This window comes from Prunus persica, chromosome G3 (assembly GCF_000346465.2).
Source record: "Prunus persica cultivar Lovell chromosome G3, Prunus_persica_NCBIv2, whole genome shotgun sequence".
NCBI classification, from domain to species: domain Eukaryota; kingdom Viridiplantae; phylum Streptophyta; class Magnoliopsida; order Rosales; family Rosaceae; genus Prunus; species Prunus persica.
The window spans coordinates 21,737,192-21,757,919 of NC_034011.1; the positions used below are offsets into that span (position 1 = coordinate 21,737,192).

Here is a 20,728-nt window from a genome sequence, read left to right on the forward strand (position 1 = left end):
CAAAAACTATATTAAAGAAAGAAATAATAAAATAAACAGAAGAGGCTTTAAGATTGAAAAATGGTTCTTAACAAATAACAGACTCGGAGAAACAGAAATGCATAAGTGCAGTTTCAGCTTTCCTTATTAATTAACTCTTCAATCCACAAGCACCTTCAAACATCGAAGTTGAAAACGGTTCCTTCAATTCTCTCTCTCTCACGCATATACACAGAGGCACTTGCAAAGAAATAGTGAGAACAAAACTAACCATGACAAAGAAGAGAGCTTCATCACCCATGCGCCAACTTTTGAGGTTGGTTACAGGTCTCATCATCATTGTCAGTATCTTTCTATGTCTATTGGCTTTCCTTAGAGTGCTCCATTTTCAGTCCAAGCTCCCACCATCATTCTTCACGTCTCAGAGGTCTCATGCTTTCATTCATGAAGATCAGTTTAAAGGCCCTCCGAAAGTTGCCTTCCTCTTCCTCGTTCATCGGGATCTTCCTCTTTATTTTCTCTGGGACACCTTCTTCAAGGTTTGCTTGCTAGCAAAAAGAAAGTGAAATCGGTTGTGAACAGAACCATAATATGGAGAGAAGTTTTGATATGCTTTGTTGTGAGCTTTGCAGAATGGCGATGTGGCAAAGTTCTCGATTTATATTCGTTCAGAGCCTGGTTTTGCATTTGATGAATCAACCACAAGTTCTGCTTTCTTTTACGGTCGACAGCTGAACAACAGCATTCAGGTGTTCTTTTAGCTTCTTTGAACAAGTACAGCTTCAATTTGTTCATATTTTACTTGGTTCCGTTCCTTCGTTTCTTAGTAAGATTTGTTGAAGTTTCTATAGAATAGTAGATGTTCTTGCACAGAAAGTATATGAGAAAAGGTTTTAGAAAGAAAAGCGAGGGAGAGAATCTGTTAGGCAATGAATGTAATCATGCACACACACACAGTGTGATCTCATTCCACTCTCATTATATTCTAGCAGTACAAAAAGAATATCTCAACAACCAGAAAGTTGTACCAGCTTGTGAGCTGTACACTTGGCATAAATCTGGACATGTTAGTCCAACAATATGTGATGGCATATGAGCCATACACTTGGCTAACTAACTAACTAACTAAACCTGGAAACAATTTATCCTTCAACAAGATTGACTGGCAATTATGCTGCAGGTAGTATGGGGAGAATCAAGTATGATAGAAGCAGAGCGCTTACTACTTGAAGAAGCTCTGTATGATCCAGCCAATCAAATATTTGCCCTTCTCTCAGATAGGTAGGTCTCGTCACCTCTTATATATGCAAGTGACCTCTTCCAACTGTATCAAAAACAAACTAATTTGCACTTTTTGTGTCTATTTCTTCATTCGCAGCTGTGTGCCTCTGTACAACTTCAGTTACATTTACAACTATGTAATGTCTTCTCCAAGAAGCTTTGTGGACAGGTATTTGATATCAGCAATGAATGTTTTTTAGAAGTGCTGGTTAAATTTTTGTGTTTCCTACACATATGGAAGAAACAGTGAAGCTGAACTTTTTGTAGTCTCTGCATTATAGCTTCATTGATGTTAAAGGATTTCGTTATGATCCGAAGATGTCACCTACTATGCCTGAGAAGAGATGGCGAAAAGGATCCCAGGTTTTATATCTTCCATGTATATTTGCTGCAGTGAGATGGAATAAATAGTTCAACTGAACACAGTTCTGCTTTTCTTTTCTTTTCTTTTTCAAGATATTGATTCCTCCTATTGATGTAACGTCATGTTGATCTCATTCTCAGTGGATAACTTTGGTTAGAAGACATGCAGAAATTGTTGTCGACGACCATACGGTTTTCCCCGTCTTCAGGAAATTCTGTATGGTATACAGGGAGGCTTTATCTGGTCCCATTTCCATCTGCCTGAAAGTTTCTTTTGACATCTTGAAATGTTGCTCAATTTTCAGCGGCGGCCACCTATAGACCTGCGTTTGAAGAGGCAACTTCTTGTAAGGAAATACTGTCTTCTAAACTTTACATGAAAAAGAAGGAAGAAAAAAGGGTTTGCCCCTGGCCTTCAAAGCGTACGTATATACATGTGATGTGCCCGTTATTGTCCACGGGAGCATGATTTTGATTTCAAGTTTCTAATGCAGACAGTTCCGAAGTATCGCAATTGCATCCCAGATGAACATTACGTGCAGACATTACTTGCAGTAAGCAGATGCTTTCTGTTCTTTCCTATATTAATAAACAAATGTTTTCTGTAGTTATAATCTTTTAAGATGTGCTTTGTTTTGGAAAGTTTATAGGGAATTTCATTCAAATTCTGCATTTGTGTGTTGTGACAAGATAAGTGGACTTGAGGACTAACTGGAACGAAGAACATTGACCTACACATCATGGAATCAGTCAACGATACCATGGAAAAGAAGGTCTTGGCACCCTATAACGTTTGATTATGCAGACGCAAGCCCTTGGAAGATGAGAGAAATTAAGGTGAGTAGTTCTAATGTCCCACATAAGAAACAAAGTCTATAAAACTTGTCCTGCTTGCGTTGCACGCATAACTTGATCAATTTAAATGGCCTAGGCTATCTTGTTTTCCTTCTGTGGATTGGATCCAGACACCAAACTTCATATGGCCTAAGATATATCAGTCTGCTTGTTTTTACTTTTTGATCATATTTGTTTTTTACAGGATATCGACCATGTATACTATGAGTACGAACAACACACCGAGTTCTGCCATACCGGTTCCAAAATCGCTTCATGTTACTTGTTTGCAAGAAAATTCACTGTCGGAGCTGCCATGCGCATTCTGAGAGAAGGTTTGATTGGTCCTTATGATGTTACTGCAATACCAAACATGTGACTAAACTGCAATACCAGATATGAGGAGGCCTCTATGAAAGGAAAATGAGATGGACACAACTCTTGCATCACAAGTAGTGGCCAATAGAACGCAATTGTACAAAGCAAAACATATTAACTATTTAAATGGTTGTAGTTGCTCACTAGTTTGTTCATATGAAATTCCTTTATTTTGATTTTGAATAGCAGAAAACCAAAAGTCAGTTTTGGCTACTAAATTCAATAAAACCATGAAGCTCTAAAACACCTGACCTTAAACAACCCTATTGATTCTCATCACTTAAAACCTTCAGCTACTGAAGTAGTTAGAGCAAAATGTATAGAAATGAAAGTTTTACACTATTTTACTTTTAGGACTTTTAAACAGTCATCACATTGCACATGCATCGCTTATGTGAACCATCTAATTTTATTATTGTAACATCACGATAAAATGTTGGAAAAATGTGTAAAGCAAAGTGAAACTTTTTTTTTTTGTTTTGTTGGGTAATATTCAGGCAATAAAGATTGCTGCACAAAATGGATGGTCATAGTACGTATGACAAGCACCATAACAAATCTCTAACGTCAAAACCCCACAAAAATTTCAAACACAAAGTGGAGGGAAAACCTCTTCGTACCCATCAGTTCCCATCTCAACTCTCCCGTTCTCATACTTTCCCCAATTCAATCTTTCGATTACAATGGCCGATACCCTAAGCCCTAACCCAACGGCCCAGAAGCAGAGGCTCCCGATGGCCGCTCGTCTCCAGTCTCCAACCAGCCCCTTCTTCCTCGGCTCCAACGACGACCACCTCGAGCGTGCACAAGCACGTGCGGCACGCGCCGCCGCGATTCGCAGAAAGTCCATTGCGCTCAATTTACCGCCACTGGATGCGGATACTGATCCCTGCCTCGGCAAGGAGCAGATTCTCGAGCTGTTCCAGAATTGCATCAAACTGGCTAGCGAAAATGTCAGCACTTATCTCTCTCTCTGTTAGTTTATCATTCAAAGTTTTCAAATGAATTTGATTTAACCAAAAGTTAGAAGTTTATAGCAATCTGTTTGTCAATATGAGTGTGAATTTTGAAGTATTTCATTTTTTAGTACTTAATGATGATTTAAACAAAAGGGTTTTCTGTGGTTGAATTTTGATAACCCTTTGTACTGTATTAGATTTTGAGTTTTATCTATTGGGTGCAGAAAATTAATCAAAAGAACACATGGGAGCTCAATCTGATAGACCATTTGACGGAAATTATTAAGGTTGAAGAGGAAAATGACGCTGAGACGAATTTTCAAAAGGTAAGCTGTGCCTTTTGATGGTATGATATATAAAGGGTTTGTTTTTAAGTATTGTTCGTCGTTTGTGGATATTTCGGATTAGTTTTGGAACTTGAAGGTGTGGCCAAAAGTTCATTCATTCAATTGAATATGCTATGTTCAATTAAATATGTATCACTTTTCTACCTGTGCAGGCAAGCTGCACTCTTGAAGCTGGAGTCAAAATTTACTCATTAAGGGTGGATTCAGTACACTCTGAGGCATATAAGGTCCTTGGTGGAATGAATAGAGCAGGCCAAGAAGACGAACAAGGTTTGGTTCACTATACTTTGTTCTTTCGTTTCTTGTTCAAGTCAAATTCTTGGCTGAAACAATTTAATTGTTAACGGTTTGTAGGAGTGATTACTATGTTGTATAGTTATCTTTAATCAGCTCATCTATAGTTTGAAATTTAACTGTCAATTTGTAAAGTTGTATAGTTCTCTTGATGCTGTGTTGTAATGTTAGATACTAGTCCGGATGATGCCGCTGTTGACAATGGACAAGATGTGGCGCATTCCAAGAAAGAGATGGAGAAAAAGGTTGATAGTTCTCTGGCTCACTCGAATGATTTAATAAACTCTGTATGCCAAGTACTGACGTAAATCCATAAATGCAGTCACCTTTATCAACGCTGGAGTCGTCTTTTGAGGCTCTAAATGTAAAAAAGTTTGATGGTGAGCACACATCCTTGTTATCCGTATAAATAGTTTTAAAGTGTGAAATGCGAGGTCAAATTTGTAATATTAATTTGTCTGTATTTTTCAGTTGCATTTGCAGTTGATCCACTCTATCATCAGACATCTGCACAATTTGATGAAGGTGGGGCTAGGGGTCTTTTAATGAATAATCTTGGAGTATATGGTAGATGCAGAGTTCTCTTTGACTCGTCGGAAGTACCAGCGAAGTGCATGTCATGTGATAATCAACATGATAAATCAGATACCATCGATCTTTCTTTTGCTAGTGGTGAGTTGCATTTTTGGTAATGTATTGTTTTCTTGGTAACTCGTCTTCCCATATTATTTTTTTCAAATGAGAATATTCAGTTTTAATAACAGTCATGTTTTCTTGTTCTTTTATAGAGTATGTTGAACAAATGGTATTGAACATGCGAATGAAAGATGAAATTTCACCAACTCTCAGGAATATAGTCAATCGATTTGATGAAGATAACAGAAGGCCAGCAGATATTTATTCCTGTTCTCAAGAATCAGCAGAGCAAGTAGACGCAGCCCATAATAATGAAGTTGAATTTGATGGTGATGTACCTGAGAACTTTGGGAACTGGGATTACGAACATGATGACCAAACAAGCATGGTAGAGGAGGGTCTTAACTGTGAAAATTCAACTTTTCCTAGTTGTCACGAGGTTTTTTGAACAAACTATCCCTATAATTGGTTTTGATTGTATATATTTGTTCAGTTGGTCTCTCTCTAGTTGTGTGTATAAGTGAAGAATCACTTTATTCCCTGATAATCTCTTAAATTTGTAGGAAAATGAACCGGGCGCTTTCGATGAGCGTGATAACGAGGAGAGACTTAAGGAAGTTGATGAGTATTTGTTCTTAAGTCTTGGATTAACTTCAAAACAAAATGCATGGGCAGGTCCTGATCATTGGAAGTATCGAAAAACTAAAGGTCTGGTTCAGTGGTTATATCATCAACCAGTATGTGTATGTGTATTTCTTGTGCTCCAGTAGTATGGTAACATAGTGCAACAATATGTTTTCTCAGTTTCCGAGATTGATCCTTCTGGAGAACAACCAGTGGCGGTTAAACGACATAGGAAAAAAGTACAGCCTGATCTTGATTTCACGAAAGCCTTGGAAGAAGAAATGCCAGATATTTTTGCTTCTCCAAAAAATCCGAAGTCCTTACTGCTGCCAGCAAATAGAGGACCCTGTAATACAAAGCTTCCTGAGGATTGCCACTATCAACCAGAGGATCTTATCAAGCTATTTCTGATACCTAATGTAAAGGTAATGTGTTGCAACAATCATACTATATATGTTTTTCCATCAAAATGGTGTACGCTCGTTCTTTTTCATGAAATGCGTTTTTTTTTTTTGTGCTGCAGTTCCTTGGAAGGAGAGGCAAGAAGTCCTCAGGTAAGAAAGTTCTTTCTCGTTGGTTGGTAATAAATAGGGATAACCAATAATCAACATTTTTTCTGGATCCTTTTATTTTATTTTAAATTTTTATTAATGATGAAATGTGCAATTAATATATAGAGTACTTGTTGTGATATTAGATGAATCGAGGCGACAGTCTGATGATTATGGGCAATCGCCATTCTACGATGATGATGATGTATTTGGTGGCCAATATGATGACGGAATTAGCCATAGTGATGTGGAGGACTTTAGCACACTTGTTTCTCAGCCTCGCCAGGTTGATTTCTAACTTTTCAGCTTGACGTAATTTGAGACCCCTTGCACTTGACCACAAGTCTGAGAGTGAGTGTTAGGTAGCCTATGACTTGGAGAGTTATGGTGGTTTACAAACCTGATTTCATCTCAAGTATTTTACAAGGTTTATTTATTTATATTTATATATATATATTTTATGAAGTAGGAAGAACTTTGTATTTTATTTCTCCCTTTGTCTTACAAGTATTTTACAAGTTTATAATTGGATTATGTCTAGTTTTATAGATATTGATCATGGAGATGATAAGGGCTGCAATCTTAGGAATAGTTTTAGTCTGTAATTCAAAGCTCATTAAAACAAATCTGTAGTTTTTGCTTATGCTTTCTTCCTACATCTAAACAATACAGGTAAACAAAATTGAAGTCCACTATGACAAGACTTCCAAACAAGTTGATGTCCAGGTTCTGAAAGAAACCCTTTGGGGCCATGTACAAGAATCTGTTCACATGTCGACACAGGTGCGCTAAGTTTTTCTTTTCATTTCTTTCTGCATATAATTTTTTGTGCAGTTTTCCTTAGGCTATATAGTATATAGCATATGGAATGAGTTTTTACATAAAAAAAGTTAGAAGACATGAAAGCTTAATTCGGGATTTATTTCTATACTAATACGAGCTATCGATTATTGATGTATTATTCCAATTGATTGAAGACTATTTTCCTTTTTTTATTCATGCTGGCAATCAATCTGTCTGTTGGAACGTACTGGTTACCAGTAGTGGCCCTTGATGTGATCGGCCAACAGAAATGCATAAGTACCTGTGTCTTGCATGAGAAACACTTGTGTGTGTAATGGGAATAACATTGTTTTGTTATTTTTAACTAATTAAGCTATACCATATATGATAATTTTTTCACTTAGTATAGCTTGAAAAATAGCAAAGTAGTATTATTCCGATTTCATAAAAGTTTTTCTATTCTTGTATTGGATACAATTATATAAACAGAATAGAAGATCAACACAGAACCATATTTAGGAATAGGAACTGCTATTACTCCACATGTCTTCTTTAGTTGCCGTCCTTCATTTATGATATACGTTATTTTGAGAAGGTAAATTCTGATTGTTGATATTTCTGATTTTGGAAAGGGTCAAGAACAACTGGCATCCTTCAAGCAAATCTTGGCCAGCTTCCCAAGTGACTGCAGAGCTGCTGGAACTATCAATGAAATCTCCCCTCATCTGTGTTTCATATGCCTTTTACATTTAGCCAATGAGCATGGCTTGAGCATCCTTGGCACCACCAATTTGGATGATCTCAGCATACACCTTCCTTAGCTCTCTGTTTATGATTGAAAAGGAAATGAAATGAAAAGTGTGTTTACAACTCTATTTATTTATAATAATATCCTGCTGTTCCTTTCAATATTTTATTTTAAATTGGTCTTGATGACAAGGATGAAGTTGATATTGGTTTCTAATTTCTTGGTCTTCAGCAAATCAAACTAAAAATATAATGTGTCTCATTAAAAGCAATGTTATTTTATAATAAAAAGCAAGAAATATTATTCAAAAATAACAAAACCGTAGACTATTTACTCAATCAATCAAATGACAAGGCAGGCAAATGGACAAACCCCACGTTTCGTTCAGAAAGGCAGGACATGTGCACACACAGCCCTATCCTGATCACAATCCATCCTGATCGCAATAAAATCTTCTCATTCAATTACAAGATAAATAAACAATGACTTCAATGAGCTGTGATGCATTTGTTTGTGGCAAGATTCTCAACGAGTTGCATGCTGCTCATTTATTTTTGCGTTGAACGCATATCATGTGCTAATTATTTAGAGTTTTAAGTTTGCAAGAGACAGATAATTATGGTGGCCTTAATCAACTCTGTAGACACGTGGCTTAGCCAACTTCATTAGAATGGATGTGTTTAGATACCCCTTCTTCATGTTTAGATTGGAATATCCCTATCCCTATCCTTGAACATGAAAAAAGAACTTAAAACTCGTATTTCAGTCATTATAAAAAGTGCGAAGTTATTAATATACCTGAAAGGCTGAAACCATACATATGTGATTTTTTTTAAAGCGACAACATTTCTTATTTGTCCCTTTTTTTTGGATACAGATTTTCAGATGAATTTTTCACGTTTTTTGTGTGTCAAAAGTGGCCGGGAAAGACTACAGAGCATTTATAACTAAAGCTCTTACCTTTAACCTCACAACTACAGAAATAGCAAAACCAAAAACATCTCTCCACTTCACAACACAAAATCTCAAAATCTCAAAACCCAAAACAAAATTAAAAAATTTATATAAAAAACCCATGTCTTTCATGATGAGCATGACGCCTGGCATCCCATCATCATCCTCATCCTCATCACCCTCACCACCATCATCACCACCGCTCTCTTCACCGACAGTATCACTTCCGGTCCGTACGATTCCCGGAGCCTACGGCTGGCCGCTTCTGGGGCCCATCTCTGACCGCCTGGACTACTTCTGGTTCCAAGGCCCTGAAACCTTCTTCAAAAAACGCACTGAGAAGTACAAGAGCACTGTGTTCCGTACAAATGTCCCTCCGAGCTTTCCTCTGTTTCTCAACGTCAACCCCAACGTTGTGGCTGTTCTGGACGGCAAGTCCTTCTCGTACCTCTTCGACATGGACTTGGTCGAGAAGAAGAATACTCTTGTTGGTGACTTCATGCCCAGTGTTAACTTTACTGGGGGCTTGAGGACCTGTGCTTACCTTGATACCACTGAACCACAACACGCTAAGGTACATGAACTCATGTGGATACTTTTTTGTTTCTGTTTTTGTTTTTGAAAATGTTCAGATCCGGAAATGTTCTTTCCCAAATCTAGTGTCTAGCAACACAAATATTTTATATTATTATATTATCATAAATCTCGAGTTGATTTTTGTCTAAATGCGTGGCTCAAATTTACTGACAACATAAGAATTTATCTAACAACATAAAATCTCGCAAGAAAACATTACTCGTTCGTACTTATAGATTCGGGTTCATTTACTGGTCCGTTGGTTTACCGGTTTATTAGTTGCCATATTTTAAGAAGAAGAGAAAAATTGTGTCGAGCAATTGAAGAAACTGTGGCTTGTTTATGTCTGTTGCTGAACTAGAAGTAGATTCTTTCATCACAGTAATGGATGAGAGACTTGTTGGATATGTTTTCCTGGAGAATGAGGTTGCTGAAAAGTCCCAAAATGGTCCAAATGTGTGAACACACTGGTTTGTCTTTTGTCATATGTTTAGGCTGTGAGTCAAGCCAACCCAAAATTTGTACCAAGAAAATTGTGACTTCTGCAGGACCCCTACTCTTGGGACCATTACAACAATTGTTGGTGGTCCTAACGTCCAGTTGAATGTGAGATAGATAATCTTAAATTTTGAGTGGACTAAGATTAACAGATTGCTCAGTGAATTGGGATGAATTTTCCACGGGTTTGGTCAATGGTCTCTCTCTGTTTCTGGAGAAACACTTGTGGGAAACGGGAATAGCACTATTTTGCTATCTTCAGCCAATCACGGCATGCCACACGTGATAATTTTTCCACATGGCAGCATGTGATTTGTTGAGGATAGCAAAACAGTGCAATTCCTGTTTCATACAAATTTTTCTGCTATTTCTCGGTACTTTCCCTTTTTTACTCTTATATAAAATGAACTACTACCGTTTCCTCTAAAGTCACCATGGTGATTAAAGTTAACTGTACACAGTAATAATTCTTAGTAAATATGGAATGAAGTATCATCTTGTTGTGATATGCTTATTTCTTGTTAAGCTAATTACAATCTTAAGATCTTCTTCACAGATCAAGAACTTTGCCATGGACATCTTGAAAAGAAGCTCCAAGGTTTGGGTACCTGAGCTCACTGCTAACCTCTCCACCATGTTTGACACAATAGAAGCAGAAGTGTCCAAGGATGGGAGTGCCAGCTACTTGATCCCACTCCAGAAATTCATTTTCAATTTCCTCACAAAATGCTTAGTTGGTGCTGACACAGCAAGCTCACCCAAGATAGCTGAGTCCGGTTACGCCATGTTGGACCGGTGGCTCGCCCTCCAGCTCCTCCCCACTGTCAAGATTGGTTTGCTTCAGCCTCTGGAGGAGATTCTCCTCCATTCTTTTGCATACCCATCTTTTCTTGTGAGTGGAGACTACAACAAGCTTTACCAATTTGTTAAGGAACAAGGTATGTTACCAACAAACTGTTTCTACTTACATTTAGTTAGCATATTGTAGATTACATCTTTAGGGAAATGTTCTCCTGACATATTGTTTATGGACCACTAATCGAGTTGATTATTATGTGAATATGTTGTCCAGATTTAACATAAACATTTATCTGCTGACATAAGTTTGACAAGAGAATATTACCATACATCTTTGTGGGACACACATATAATATATAGGCTATTAGAGATATGTTCTATAACGTGGTCGATAAATCCGGTACAAATGACAATCCTCAACAAGTTTAAGCTTGTACATGTGCCATGAACACAAATTATGGAATTGTTTACAGGTAAAGAAGTAGTGAAGAGAGGTGAAACCGAGTTTGGACTGAGCCAAGAAGAAGTAATTCACAACCTTCTGTTTGTGCTTGGTTTCAACGCGTTTGGTGGGTTCTCTGTCTTTCTACCAACGTTAATAAGCACAATAGCTAGTGACACCACCGGCTTACAAGACAAAATAGTCAAAGAAGTCAGAGAAAAGGCCGGTTCAACTTTGACTTTCGACTCAGTTAAAAATTTGCCACTGGTTCAGTCTATAGTATACGAAACACTCCGGTGCAACCCGCCGGTTCCTCTCCAATACGCCCGGGCCAGGAAGGACTTTCAACTGAGTTCACATGACTCGGTTTTTGACATCAAGAAGGGTGAGTTGCTTTGTGGGTATCAACCACAGGTGATGAAGGATGAGAAGGTTTTTGATGAACCAGAGACTTTTCAACCGGACCGGTTCTTGAAAAATAAGGAGTTACTGAACTACTTGTACTGGTCCAATGGACCGCAGACCGGCTCACCAAGCCAGTACAACAAACAGTGTCCTGGAAAGGACACTGTGACCCTCACGGCTTGCTTGTTTGTTGCTTATGTGTTTCAAAGATATGATTCAATGACTGGGACCGCAACTTCAATCACAGCCCTTGAGAAACCCAAGTAAGAGAGCAATGTGAGTGATCACAGTCGTTGAAATGGGGATGTGATGGATGATGAAATAATGTATTTTTGTCTGTTTTTGTAAATTTGGTGTCGTTTGGGGTTTGTAGTCAATTAAAGCGGAGAGATACTTGAGGGAAAAGGGCAAGTTGGGTGTGCCCAGATTCATTAAATAAAAGTGAACAGAATGTGAAGGGTTTATTGTGGTGGTGTGGATCAAGGGTAGCCCCACTCCGCTTGAACTTCTATGGCTCTGTTTGGTATGATATGACAAATTGACACAAATGAGTTCACATTCCTTTCAAAAAGCATGCATGCCCTCTTGATAGCAAATTTCCTTTCGTACACCTATGTGCTAAGTGCATAGGTAGTATCCAAAGTTGGATGAGCTTTAAAGGCATTGAATGAGATTAGGCCCTCCCAAACCAAGATTATTAGGATAGCCAACATGATCTTGCTCCTCATTTTTTGCAATATTTTGTCTATAGATCTTGTAGCTTTTTCACAAGAAATTCTTGTATACTTGCAATCTTTGTATGTAACTTTTCACTCACAGAACATGATTAGCAAAACTATCACATTCTAAGGATTGAGAAGTTGCATTGTATACGACAGTCTCGGTGTGACAACTTTTCATTTTTTATCAAGGAAAGGAGGAAGAATTCCAACTTGAAATTGCTTCTAAGAAGCGTCACTAAGTCTGATAATCTTTCCACTTCTCTAGTTTAAGAGTTCTTCCTTGCAACCCCAAAAAAGAAGAAGAAAGGGTTTCTTTCCCATATTGCATCTCATCTCGCCTATTGCTGGTCTTTGGACTAGCCTAAGTCCCACTTGCCCACAAGCTGGGCTTTGCTTCCCCAATTAACCCAAGGACATCATGGATGACTGGCCAGCCGAGGTATTGGGACAGCCCAGCTTTCTATATGCCAAAACAATAATTTCAGCCTATGTAAGTGTCTACTTAGAATCCTCTCAAGAAGTGAAGCTTTCCTACATGTTTCCCACCACTCATGCCCAATATTGTTAGGTTGGATCAATAGCAGCCAGCAGCCTCCACCACCTCTTATCAGATCTATGGAGATTTTTAGACCAAATACAAAAAGAATTCAACATACCTCAATCAATGAAGCCAGGATTTAGACAACCATCCATACTGATATTTAATGAAGAATTCCTGCTTTCAGTCTCACATGTGGAACATTCAACTATAATTGGGTGGAGAATTGAGATGATCAGGGTTCTTGACAACATTCATTGCTTTTGACATGCTAGATAACAACTATGTTCTCTATACTTTTAACTGTAAATACAAATAATTCAGTCTGGTAAATAAAACTGATTGCATATGATGCCCCATTTAAGTTGAAGAAGAGTGTCCTAGTAAGAGTTTATCACTAACCAAGAGAGGAAGTACCATGTTGAAGAAGATTAGCCTTTGGCTGTTCCATAATTGCCACAGAGGGTTTCTACACAGTCTGAACATTTCCTTGCGTCTGAGTATTAGAATTTGTAACCCCTTCTTTCCATCCTCTTTGACGAGCCCTAAGCTCCCATGTTGCTGTCAGTTTCCTCTGTGCCTCCAATGTTGCTTCAGCTTTCTCCCTTGCTTCTTCACATGTTTCCATCCCTGAATTGCACTTGTCTGCTTCCTTCTGATACTGGGATGCAATCTTCTTAGCCTCCAGCAGAGCCATATCAGCTCGTTGTTGATTTTCTAAAGCTTCAGCTTCCCGAAGCTTCAACTCTTCAGTCAAAAGATCCACAAAATTTTTCTCGGTGTCCTCACTTACCTCTGGATCATGCTTTGCACAATCTGCATAATATGTGCCAAAGACATAAATACACAGTGGAAGCTTCTAAGGATTGAATGAAATTTGAAACCTTCATGCAGCCCTATAATTGCATCACCCAATTTGGAAAACCAAAAATACTACCTAAATTCTAAAACCAAACTTATGAAAACCACAACCTTGTAATTTGAATTATTTAGATGATCGTTCAACCAAAATAAGAATGAAACGGACAAGCATCAAAGACGCAAATCCATCCTTCACGTTAAATCAGCAATTTTAAAGAGCGAGTTAAGATAGACAAAAAGTGAGAGGGCACAGGAAAAAGAAAAGGCCAGAATTCAGTTATGGTCCAATGAACGAAATCTACTAGGCTGTGAGCTCTTGATGCAGTCTTAACTGCAAAATGTGTAGTGTGGAGAAACCACACACATTCTACAGAATCATCTAGATGATGTTGAGAGACAGAATTTGAGAGAATAAAAGTGAGCAGGAAAGTTTGCAATACTGCAAGACTTCACATTTCTTCCAGAAAAAATTGTCTATTGGAGAGTGGGATCTGAAAGTGAAAACTTTGCGACGATGATACTGGATTGAATGATACTTGCTATAATATCAGTCCTTAAAAGGTAACACCTCAGGGAAAATGAATTATCTAACATAAACAGGGGACAATTACTCGCTTTATGGCAAAGAGAAGGTACTAAGTAGTCAGTTATATCACAAAGCAATCAATCTAGAACATACATGCAGAACAAGTTAATTTGCGGTGAAGAGACTAACCTGCAAATGAAATGTTGCTGAGTCCTGCAGAACAAGAACAAAGCAAGATGAGTACACATCTGATAGTGATGACAATCAACTAACAATACAGTAAAATCAGCTGAATGAAGTAACGCAATTGATTAAAAAAATCCCAAATTGATCACAACCAATAAAAGCTACCAACTTCAGATATGAAAAATAATGGAATGAATCAGTGAACCCAAATGGGATTTTGAGCTCATTGGCATCAAATCAGTACAAAATGTGCTAAACTCAACAAAATAAAAAACGAAAACATAAAAGAGATCCAATCAGATCTAGCCAAAATGGATCATAGGCAAGTGAAAGAAGAACAAACAAGAGCAAATTACCAATGGGGATGGAGAGGAGAGGCTGAGAAGAGCAATCACAGGTGCAAGGAGGGCAAGAAGATAAGGAAGAAGAAGATGAAGAGTGGGAGACGGCAGCTAAGCCCTCCATGAAGTGCCAGTAGAGAGGTGGGCCCACTATGTACCCGGCTATGCAAACCCCAACTATCACCAGCCCCGCCTTCAACACTGCCGGACTCATCGCCATCTCTCTCTCTCTCTCTCTCTCTCTCTCTCTCTCTCTCTCCCTCTCTCTCTCTCTCTCTCTTCCAATCTGGGTTCTTCCTCAGCTTGTGAAATCGAATCGAAAGTCCCGAGCTTTGGAGCCGGCAACGTCGATTCTTAACGGTTTTTCACGGCCCGACTGCCGTATAGTTTTAGTTGGGACTTGTGAAGATCAAAGATGGCTTCTTTACATCTGCGAAAGCCTGTGAGACTGTGACCGTGTTTTTATCCTTTTTATAAAAAAAAATTAATTTGAGAGTGAGACTTTTGCCAGTTGGTCCATTTCCATTTTCATTTCCCAGTTTATTATTTTGTGTTAATAGTCAAAGTCGTTTTTTGGTTTTGTGTTATCACTAATAATTAACTCTTGTTATAAAATAACCTGGGATATGTGCGAATTTTGAGCTGCACGTAAAGTAGATGAGACACAGTATTTAACGAGGTTCGGCTACGCCTACGTCCTCGGAGAGCAGCAACAGTAACTTTTCACTATATAATAATATGACTACAATAGTGTTTACAATATGTGTGACTCACTGAATTTTCTCTCTGCTTACTTACCCTCTTCTTTCCTCTTCTCTCTCTTTCCTCCTTTCCTTTTCTTCTTTTTTTCCTATTTTCTTTCTCTCTTCTTCTTTCTCTATTTATAGACATGTTAAATGGCACCCGTGATTCTACAATACACATCCGTGAGTGTGCAGCTGATAAACCTCCAAATACTTTGCTTAATTTTCTTTGTGGGCCCCATAAATGTGGGCTCCACATGTTTCTTCTTTACAACACTCCTCCTTGGAGACCACATGTCCCTAGATTGGTTGCCTCATTAAAACCTTGCTTGGAAAAACCCAGTGGGAAAAAACCTAAGCGAAGGAAAAAGAGTACAACGTGCATATGTCCTATGTTAGAGGACTTTTGAATGCTCCCCCTGATTTTGCATGCTCCAACTTGATTGCTTGCAGAGTTGTCGTAATCCGATGCCATGCACTAACTTTTGGAATGTACATTTCGGCAATGATTTAGTGAAGAGATCTGCCAGGTTATCACTTGAACGGATTTGTCTGACTTTGATTTCTTGACTCTTCTGGAGCTCATGTGTATAGAAAAACTTTGGTGATATGTGCTTGGTCCTGTCACCCTTAATATATCCTCCTGTGATCTGAGCAATACAAGCTGCATTGTCCTCATTCAGAATTGTTGGAGTGTCTGTTGTTGAGGGTAGGGCACATGTGCTTCGGATGTGATGGATTACCGACCTTAACCAAACGCATTCACGACTGGCTTCATGGAGGGCAAGTATTTCTGAGTGATTAGAAGATGTGGCCACTAATGTTTGTTTTGTTGAGCGCCATGAGATCGCAGTTCCTCCACATGTAAATACATACCCAGTCCGTGATCGTCCTTGATGTGGATCAGAGAGATATCCTGCATCAGCATAACCAATAATACTCTGGGCATTGGTCGATTCACTGGAATAGAATAACCCCATGTCTGTTGTCCCACGAAGGTATCGTAGAACATGTTTGATGCCGGTCCAGTGTCGTCTTGTTGGAGCAGAACTGTACCTTGCTAACAGATTTACTGAGAATGATATGTCTGGTCTGGTACATTGTGCTAGGTACAATAAGGCACCTATTGCACTAAGATATGGTACTTCTGGACCAAGGACCATTTCATCATTCTCTTTTGGACGATATGGGTCTTTCTTAGTGTCAAGCGATCGAACGACCATTGGAGTGCTAAGTGGATGGGCTTTATCCATGCCAAACCGTTCCAATACTTTCTCAGTATAAGTTGATTGATGCACCAAAATTCCATTAGCACTGTGCTCAATCTGCAAGCCAAGACAATATTTTGTCTTTCCAAGGTCCTTCATCTCAAACTCACGTTTGAGATAATCAACAGTCTTTTGAAGCTCTTCAGAAGTTCCAATTAGATTCATGTCGTCGACATATACTGCCACTATCGCAAATTCAGACTCTGATTTCTTAATAAACACACATGGGCAAATAGGATCATTTGTGTCCTTCAGTAAATACTTACTGAGACGATTGTACCACATTCGTCCAGATTGTTTTAGCCCGTATAATGATTTTCTCAATTTAACTGAGAACATGTCCCGTGGTTTGTTTCTGGCTGCTTCAGGCAACCTGAATCCTTCTGGAACTTTCATGTATATATCTGTATCCAATTCTCCATACAAATATGCGGTAATGACATCCATGAGTCTCATTTCAAGTTTTTCTGAAACCGCCAAACTTATTAGGTAACGGAATGTAATTGTGTCCATTACTGGAGAGTACATTTCCACATAATCAATTCCAGGCCTTTATGAAAAACCTTGCGCAACGAGTCGCGCTTTATACCTTGAGATCTCATTTTTCTCATTGCGCTTTCTTGTAAATACCCACTTGTAACCTACAGGGTTCACATTGGGTGGAGTTGGACTAATATGTCCAAAAACACTCCTTTTTTCCAAAGAATTTAATTCTGCCTGGATTGCATCTTTCCACTTGGGCCAATCTTGTCTCTGTGTACATTCATTAATAGAGCACGGCTCAATATCATCATCTTTTATGATCTCAGCAGCCACTGAGAATGCAAATATATCATCGATGATCATCTCATTTCTACTCCACAATTCATCAGTGGATGTATAATTTATGGAGATTTCTTGACTTTCAGGTACGGTTGCCACTCCAGGGGCACTTGTCTCACCAATGACGTTTTCCTTGTCAAGAAGTATCTGTCCCTCTTTGGGGGCATTTGAATTATGAATTGTGGGCTCTCTATTTATTTCATTTGGATTCATTTTGTCCATCAACTTCCTCTTTCGAGGAATTGAATCCTTTGAGCCTAGTGGTCTGCCACGTTTCAGGCGTGCAGCAGATGAACCATTTGCTGGGACATTGCTTTGTCCATTATGGACATCAATCCGTGCGGGTGTATTTGCAGCTGGGATATGAGATTTCGTCACCTTTGCTGCATCATTAAATGCATCTGGCATCTGATTGGCAATACTTTGGAGGTGAACGATCCTTCTCACTTCGTTTTCGCATTGAGTAGTATGAGGATCGAGATGAGACAATGTGGATACATTCCAGGATAATTCATGTCGTTTTTCAGGAATGAGTTTGCCTTGTTCTTTAGACACAGATTTTTCTCCCCCTAATGGTGGGAAGATTGTCTTATCAAAATCACAATCCGCAAATCGTGCGGTAAAAATATCACCCGTCAGGGGTGCCAAGTATCTGATGATAGATGGTGAATCAAAACCAACATAAATTCCCAATCTGCGTTGAGGGCCCATCTTAGTACGTTGCGGTGGTGCAATGGGCACATATACCGCACACCCAAAAATTCTTAAATGTGAAATGTTTGGTTGATTTCCCAATACGAGTTGTATTGGAGAACATTGATTGTTGGTGACGGGCCTCAATCGCACAAGCGATGCTGCATGTAAAATGGCATATCCCCAAGCAGAAACTGGCAACTTTGTTTTCATTAGCAAAGTGCGTGCTATCAATTGAAGGCGTTTAATTAAAGCTTCTGCCAAGCCATTTTGAGTATGCACATGGGGAACAGGATGTTCAATATCAATGCCTAGTGACATGCAGTAGTCATCAAAAGTCTGAGATGTAAATTCACCAGCATTATCGAGTCTGATTGACTTAATGGGATAATCTGGGAATTGGGCTCGTAATTTAATTATCTGAGCCAAAAGCCTAGCAAATGCCATATTCCGAGTAGATAAAAGACAAACATGTGACCATCGGGTAGATGCGTCTACCAAGACCATAAAGTACCGAAATGGTCCACATGGGGGATGAATGGGTCCACAAATGTCCCCTTGAATTCTCTGCAAAAATGATGGAGACTCAACATCAACCTTTGGTTGTGATGGTCTGATCACCAACTTCCCTTGTGAACAAGCTTGGCAAAAGATGTCGCTTGATAACATAATGTGTTTAGTCAACAAGGGATGTCCTTTAGAGTTGGTGATGATCCTGCGCATCATGGTGGATCCAGGATGACCCAACCTGTCATGCCAAAGCTTAAAAGCATTTGAGTCAGTGGACTCTTGGTCCATGACACTATGTGCCTCAATTGTCCGTATGGTTGTGTAATACAACCCTGATGAGAGCTCACAAAGCTTTTCCAGTATACGCTTTTGAGTATCACTGGAGGTAATACAAAGATATTCCATGTTTTCCTCTTTCTTTGTTTCAACATGGTAGCCATTCAAACGTATATCTTTGAAACTCAACAGATTCCTTCTGGAGTTAGATGAATACAAAGCATCTGGAATGGACAGTATTGTTCCATTCGGTAACATAATTTGGGCTATTCCTGAACCTTCAATCAGATTTGCAGGACCTGATATGGTTGTTACCTTTGCTTTTGTAAGCATTAATTTTGAGAAATACTTCCGATCTTGAAGGATCGTATGAGTAGTTGCGCTGTCTGCGAGACAAATATCTCTGCCATAGCCTTTGTTTTGAGGGCATCCATAATTTGCATCCATGCCACCAAATAAGTAAAATAAGCTGGATTAATAAAGAAGAAAACATTACCACTTTTATTTGATTGAAATTTAAACAACACTTCAGCTAATACAAATAGTATATTAAGGAATTTAATCTAATTCGGACACATAACCTTCATTCCCTCTTTCAGTAACAAAATCAGAAACATCTAGATGCGTCTTGTTTAGCTGACGTGATATTTCTGATGAGCCATCTGTGGCTGGCGGAGCATGATCAATGTAATTTATCTCCACTTTCCTGTTCTTAAGTGAAGCTTGATAGAGATCCGCCAAATGCCTGGGCGTACGACATGCGCGCACTCAATGTCCCTTTGCACCACATCTGTGACAAGGGCTTTCAACATTTCTAGGCACATGGCTCATCTGTGCCTTTCCCTTATTATGGGATGCATTTTTGCCATTCGTGGATGGACCGCTCCTTGGACCTAAACCCTCTGAACGAGCACCACGATTTTTTCTACTTCCTTGCCAGTGGCCACGCTTGCCCCCTCGCTCACGTTTGTAGATACTGCCACGAGATGAAGTGGCATTCACTTTCTGAGATGCAGCATTTATTTCAGGAAGTGGTGCTGAGCCCGTTGGGCGAGATTGGTGATTCTTTAATAAGAGCTCATTATTCTGCTCAGCTAACAAGAGGCAAGATACAAGTTCCGAGTACTTCTTGAAACCGCTATGTCTGTATTGCTGCTGAAGGAGGACATTTGAAGCATGAAAAGTGCTCAGAGTTTTTTCGAGCATATCCTCATCAGATATATTTTCCCCACATAGCCTCATTAATGAGGTAATTCTGTGCATAGCAGAGTTATACTCGGACACTGACTTGAAATCTTGAAATCTTGAAATCTCAAGTGAGTCCATTCGTATCTAGCTCTTGGGAGAGTCACCGTCTTCTGGTGATCGTATCTTTCACCTAGAGCTTTCCACAGAACCAACGGTTCATCAACCACCACATATTCGCTCTTCAGCGCTTCATGGATGTGGCGGCGAAGAAAGATCATGGCCTTCGCATTCTCTTCAGGCGAAGCATCATTCTCATCTACAATTGTTTGTCCGAGGCCATTGGCTCGTAGATGAATTTTGGCATCCAGGACCCATGATAAATAGTTGTCCTCGGAAAGGTCCAAGGCAGCAAACTCTAGTTTTGCCAAATTTGCCATCCAAAACTTTAGGCTCGAGATCTGGAATATTAAGCCACTTATTAATAGGAATTTCAGGTCCTCATTATTCAGGTATATTAATTGATGATAAAAGTAAAGTGTTATGAATTTGCTGGTATGGACGATAAACCCGCACCATACCTTAAATGTGCGGTAATGTGCTTGTA

At 39.0% G+C, this 20,728-nt stretch overlaps 4 protein-coding genes across 4 annotated transcripts; 3 read left to right on the forward strand and 1 right to left on the reverse strand.

Moving 5' to 3' along the window:
* On the forward strand, window positions 252-2,836 carry LOC18783060. Its single transcript, XM_020560073.1, has 9 exons — window positions 252-518; window positions 612-728; window positions 1,160-1,260; window positions 1,358-1,429; window positions 1,542-1,623; window positions 1,765-1,840; window positions 1,929-2,023; window positions 2,118-2,177; window positions 2,663-2,836. Exons 1-9 carry the CDS (start codon window positions 252-254, stop codon window positions 2,834-2,836), a joined length of 1,044 nt encoding a protein of 347 aa, XP_020415662.1.
* Window positions 3,396-7,938, forward strand: LOC18784216 (condensin complex subunit 2). The gene is made up of 13 exons (XM_020559709.1): window positions 3,396-3,788; window positions 4,019-4,120; window positions 4,294-4,411; window positions 4,607-4,680; window positions 4,758-4,815; window positions 4,907-5,107; window positions 5,224-5,510; window positions 5,635-5,779; window positions 5,876-6,120; window positions 6,219-6,249; window positions 6,393-6,532; window positions 6,919-7,029; window positions 7,662-7,938. Exons 1-13 carry the CDS (start codon window positions 3,519-3,521, stop codon window positions 7,848-7,850), a joined length of 1,971 nt encoding a protein of 656 aa, XP_020415298.1. The 5' UTR covers window positions 3,396-3,518; the 3' UTR covers window positions 7,851-7,938.
* On the forward strand, window positions 8,519-11,914 carry LOC18783228 (fatty acid hydroperoxide lyase, chloroplastic). The gene is made up of 3 exons (XM_007215216.2): window positions 8,519-9,305; window positions 10,362-10,743; window positions 11,077-11,914. The coding sequence occupies exons 1-3, from the start codon at window positions 8,853-8,855 to the stop codon at window positions 11,715-11,717; spliced, it is 1,476 nt and encodes a 491-aa protein (XP_007215278.1). The 5' UTR covers window positions 8,519-8,852; the 3' UTR covers window positions 11,718-11,914.
* Window positions 12,849-15,084, reverse strand: LOC18781986. The gene is made up of 3 exons (XM_007217209.2): window positions 14,640-15,084; window positions 14,287-14,310; window positions 12,849-13,526 (listed from the first exon to the last, which is right to left on the reverse strand). Exons 1-3 carry the CDS (start codon window positions 14,842-14,844, stop codon window positions 13,180-13,182), a joined length of 576 nt encoding a protein of 191 aa, XP_007217271.1. The 5' UTR covers window positions 14,845-15,084; the 3' UTR covers window positions 12,849-13,179.

Bases quoted from the DNA above. Each gene is read 5' to 3' on its own strand.
- LOC18783060 (XM_020560073.1), top strand. From the start codon at position 252: ATGACAAAGAAGAGAGCTTCATCACCCATGCGCCAACTTTTGAGGTTG. The intron at 729-1,159 runs GTGTTCTTTTAG...ATTATGCTGCAG, and splicing joins AGCTGAACAACAGCATTCAG to GTAGTATGGGGAGAATCAAG. The intron at 2,024-2,117 runs GTTTGCCCCTGG...TTTCTAATGCAG, and splicing joins AAAAGAAGGAAGAAAAAAGG to ACAGTTCCGAAGTATCGCAA.
- LOC18784216 (XM_020559709.1), top strand. From the start codon at position 3,519: ATGGCCGATACCCTAAGCCCTAACCCAACGGCCCAGAAGCAGAGGCTC. The intron at 4,121-4,293 runs GTAAGCTGTGCC...CTACCTGTGCAG, and splicing joins CTGAGACGAATTTTCAAAAG to GCAAGCTGCACTCTTGAAGC. The intron at 4,412-4,606 runs GTTTGGTTCACT...TTGTAATGTTAG, and splicing joins AGGCCAAGAAGACGAACAAG to ATACTAGTCCGGATGATGCC.
- LOC18783228 (XM_007215216.2), top strand. From the start codon at position 8,853: ATGTCTTTCATGATGAGCATGACGCCTGGCATCCCATCATCATCCTCA. The intron at 9,306-10,361 runs GTACATGAACTC...TCTTCTTCACAG, and splicing joins CTGAACCACAACACGCTAAG to ATCAAGAACTTTGCCATGGA. The intron at 10,744-11,076 runs GTATGTTACCAA...AATTGTTTACAG, and splicing joins CCAATTTGTTAAGGAACAAG to GTAAAGAAGTAGTGAAGAGA.
- LOC18781986 (XM_007217209.2), bottom strand. From the start codon at position 14,844: ATGGCGATGAGTCCGGCAGTGTTGAAGGCGGGGCTGGTGATAGTTGGG. The intron at 14,311-14,639 runs GTAATTTGCTCT...CTTGTTCTGCAG, and splicing joins TCTCCTCTCCATCCCCATTG to GACTCAGCAACATTTCATTT. The intron at 13,527-14,286 runs GTTAGTCTCTTC...CATATTATGCAG, and splicing joins CAGCAACATTTCATTTGCAG to ATTGTGCAAAGCATGATCCA.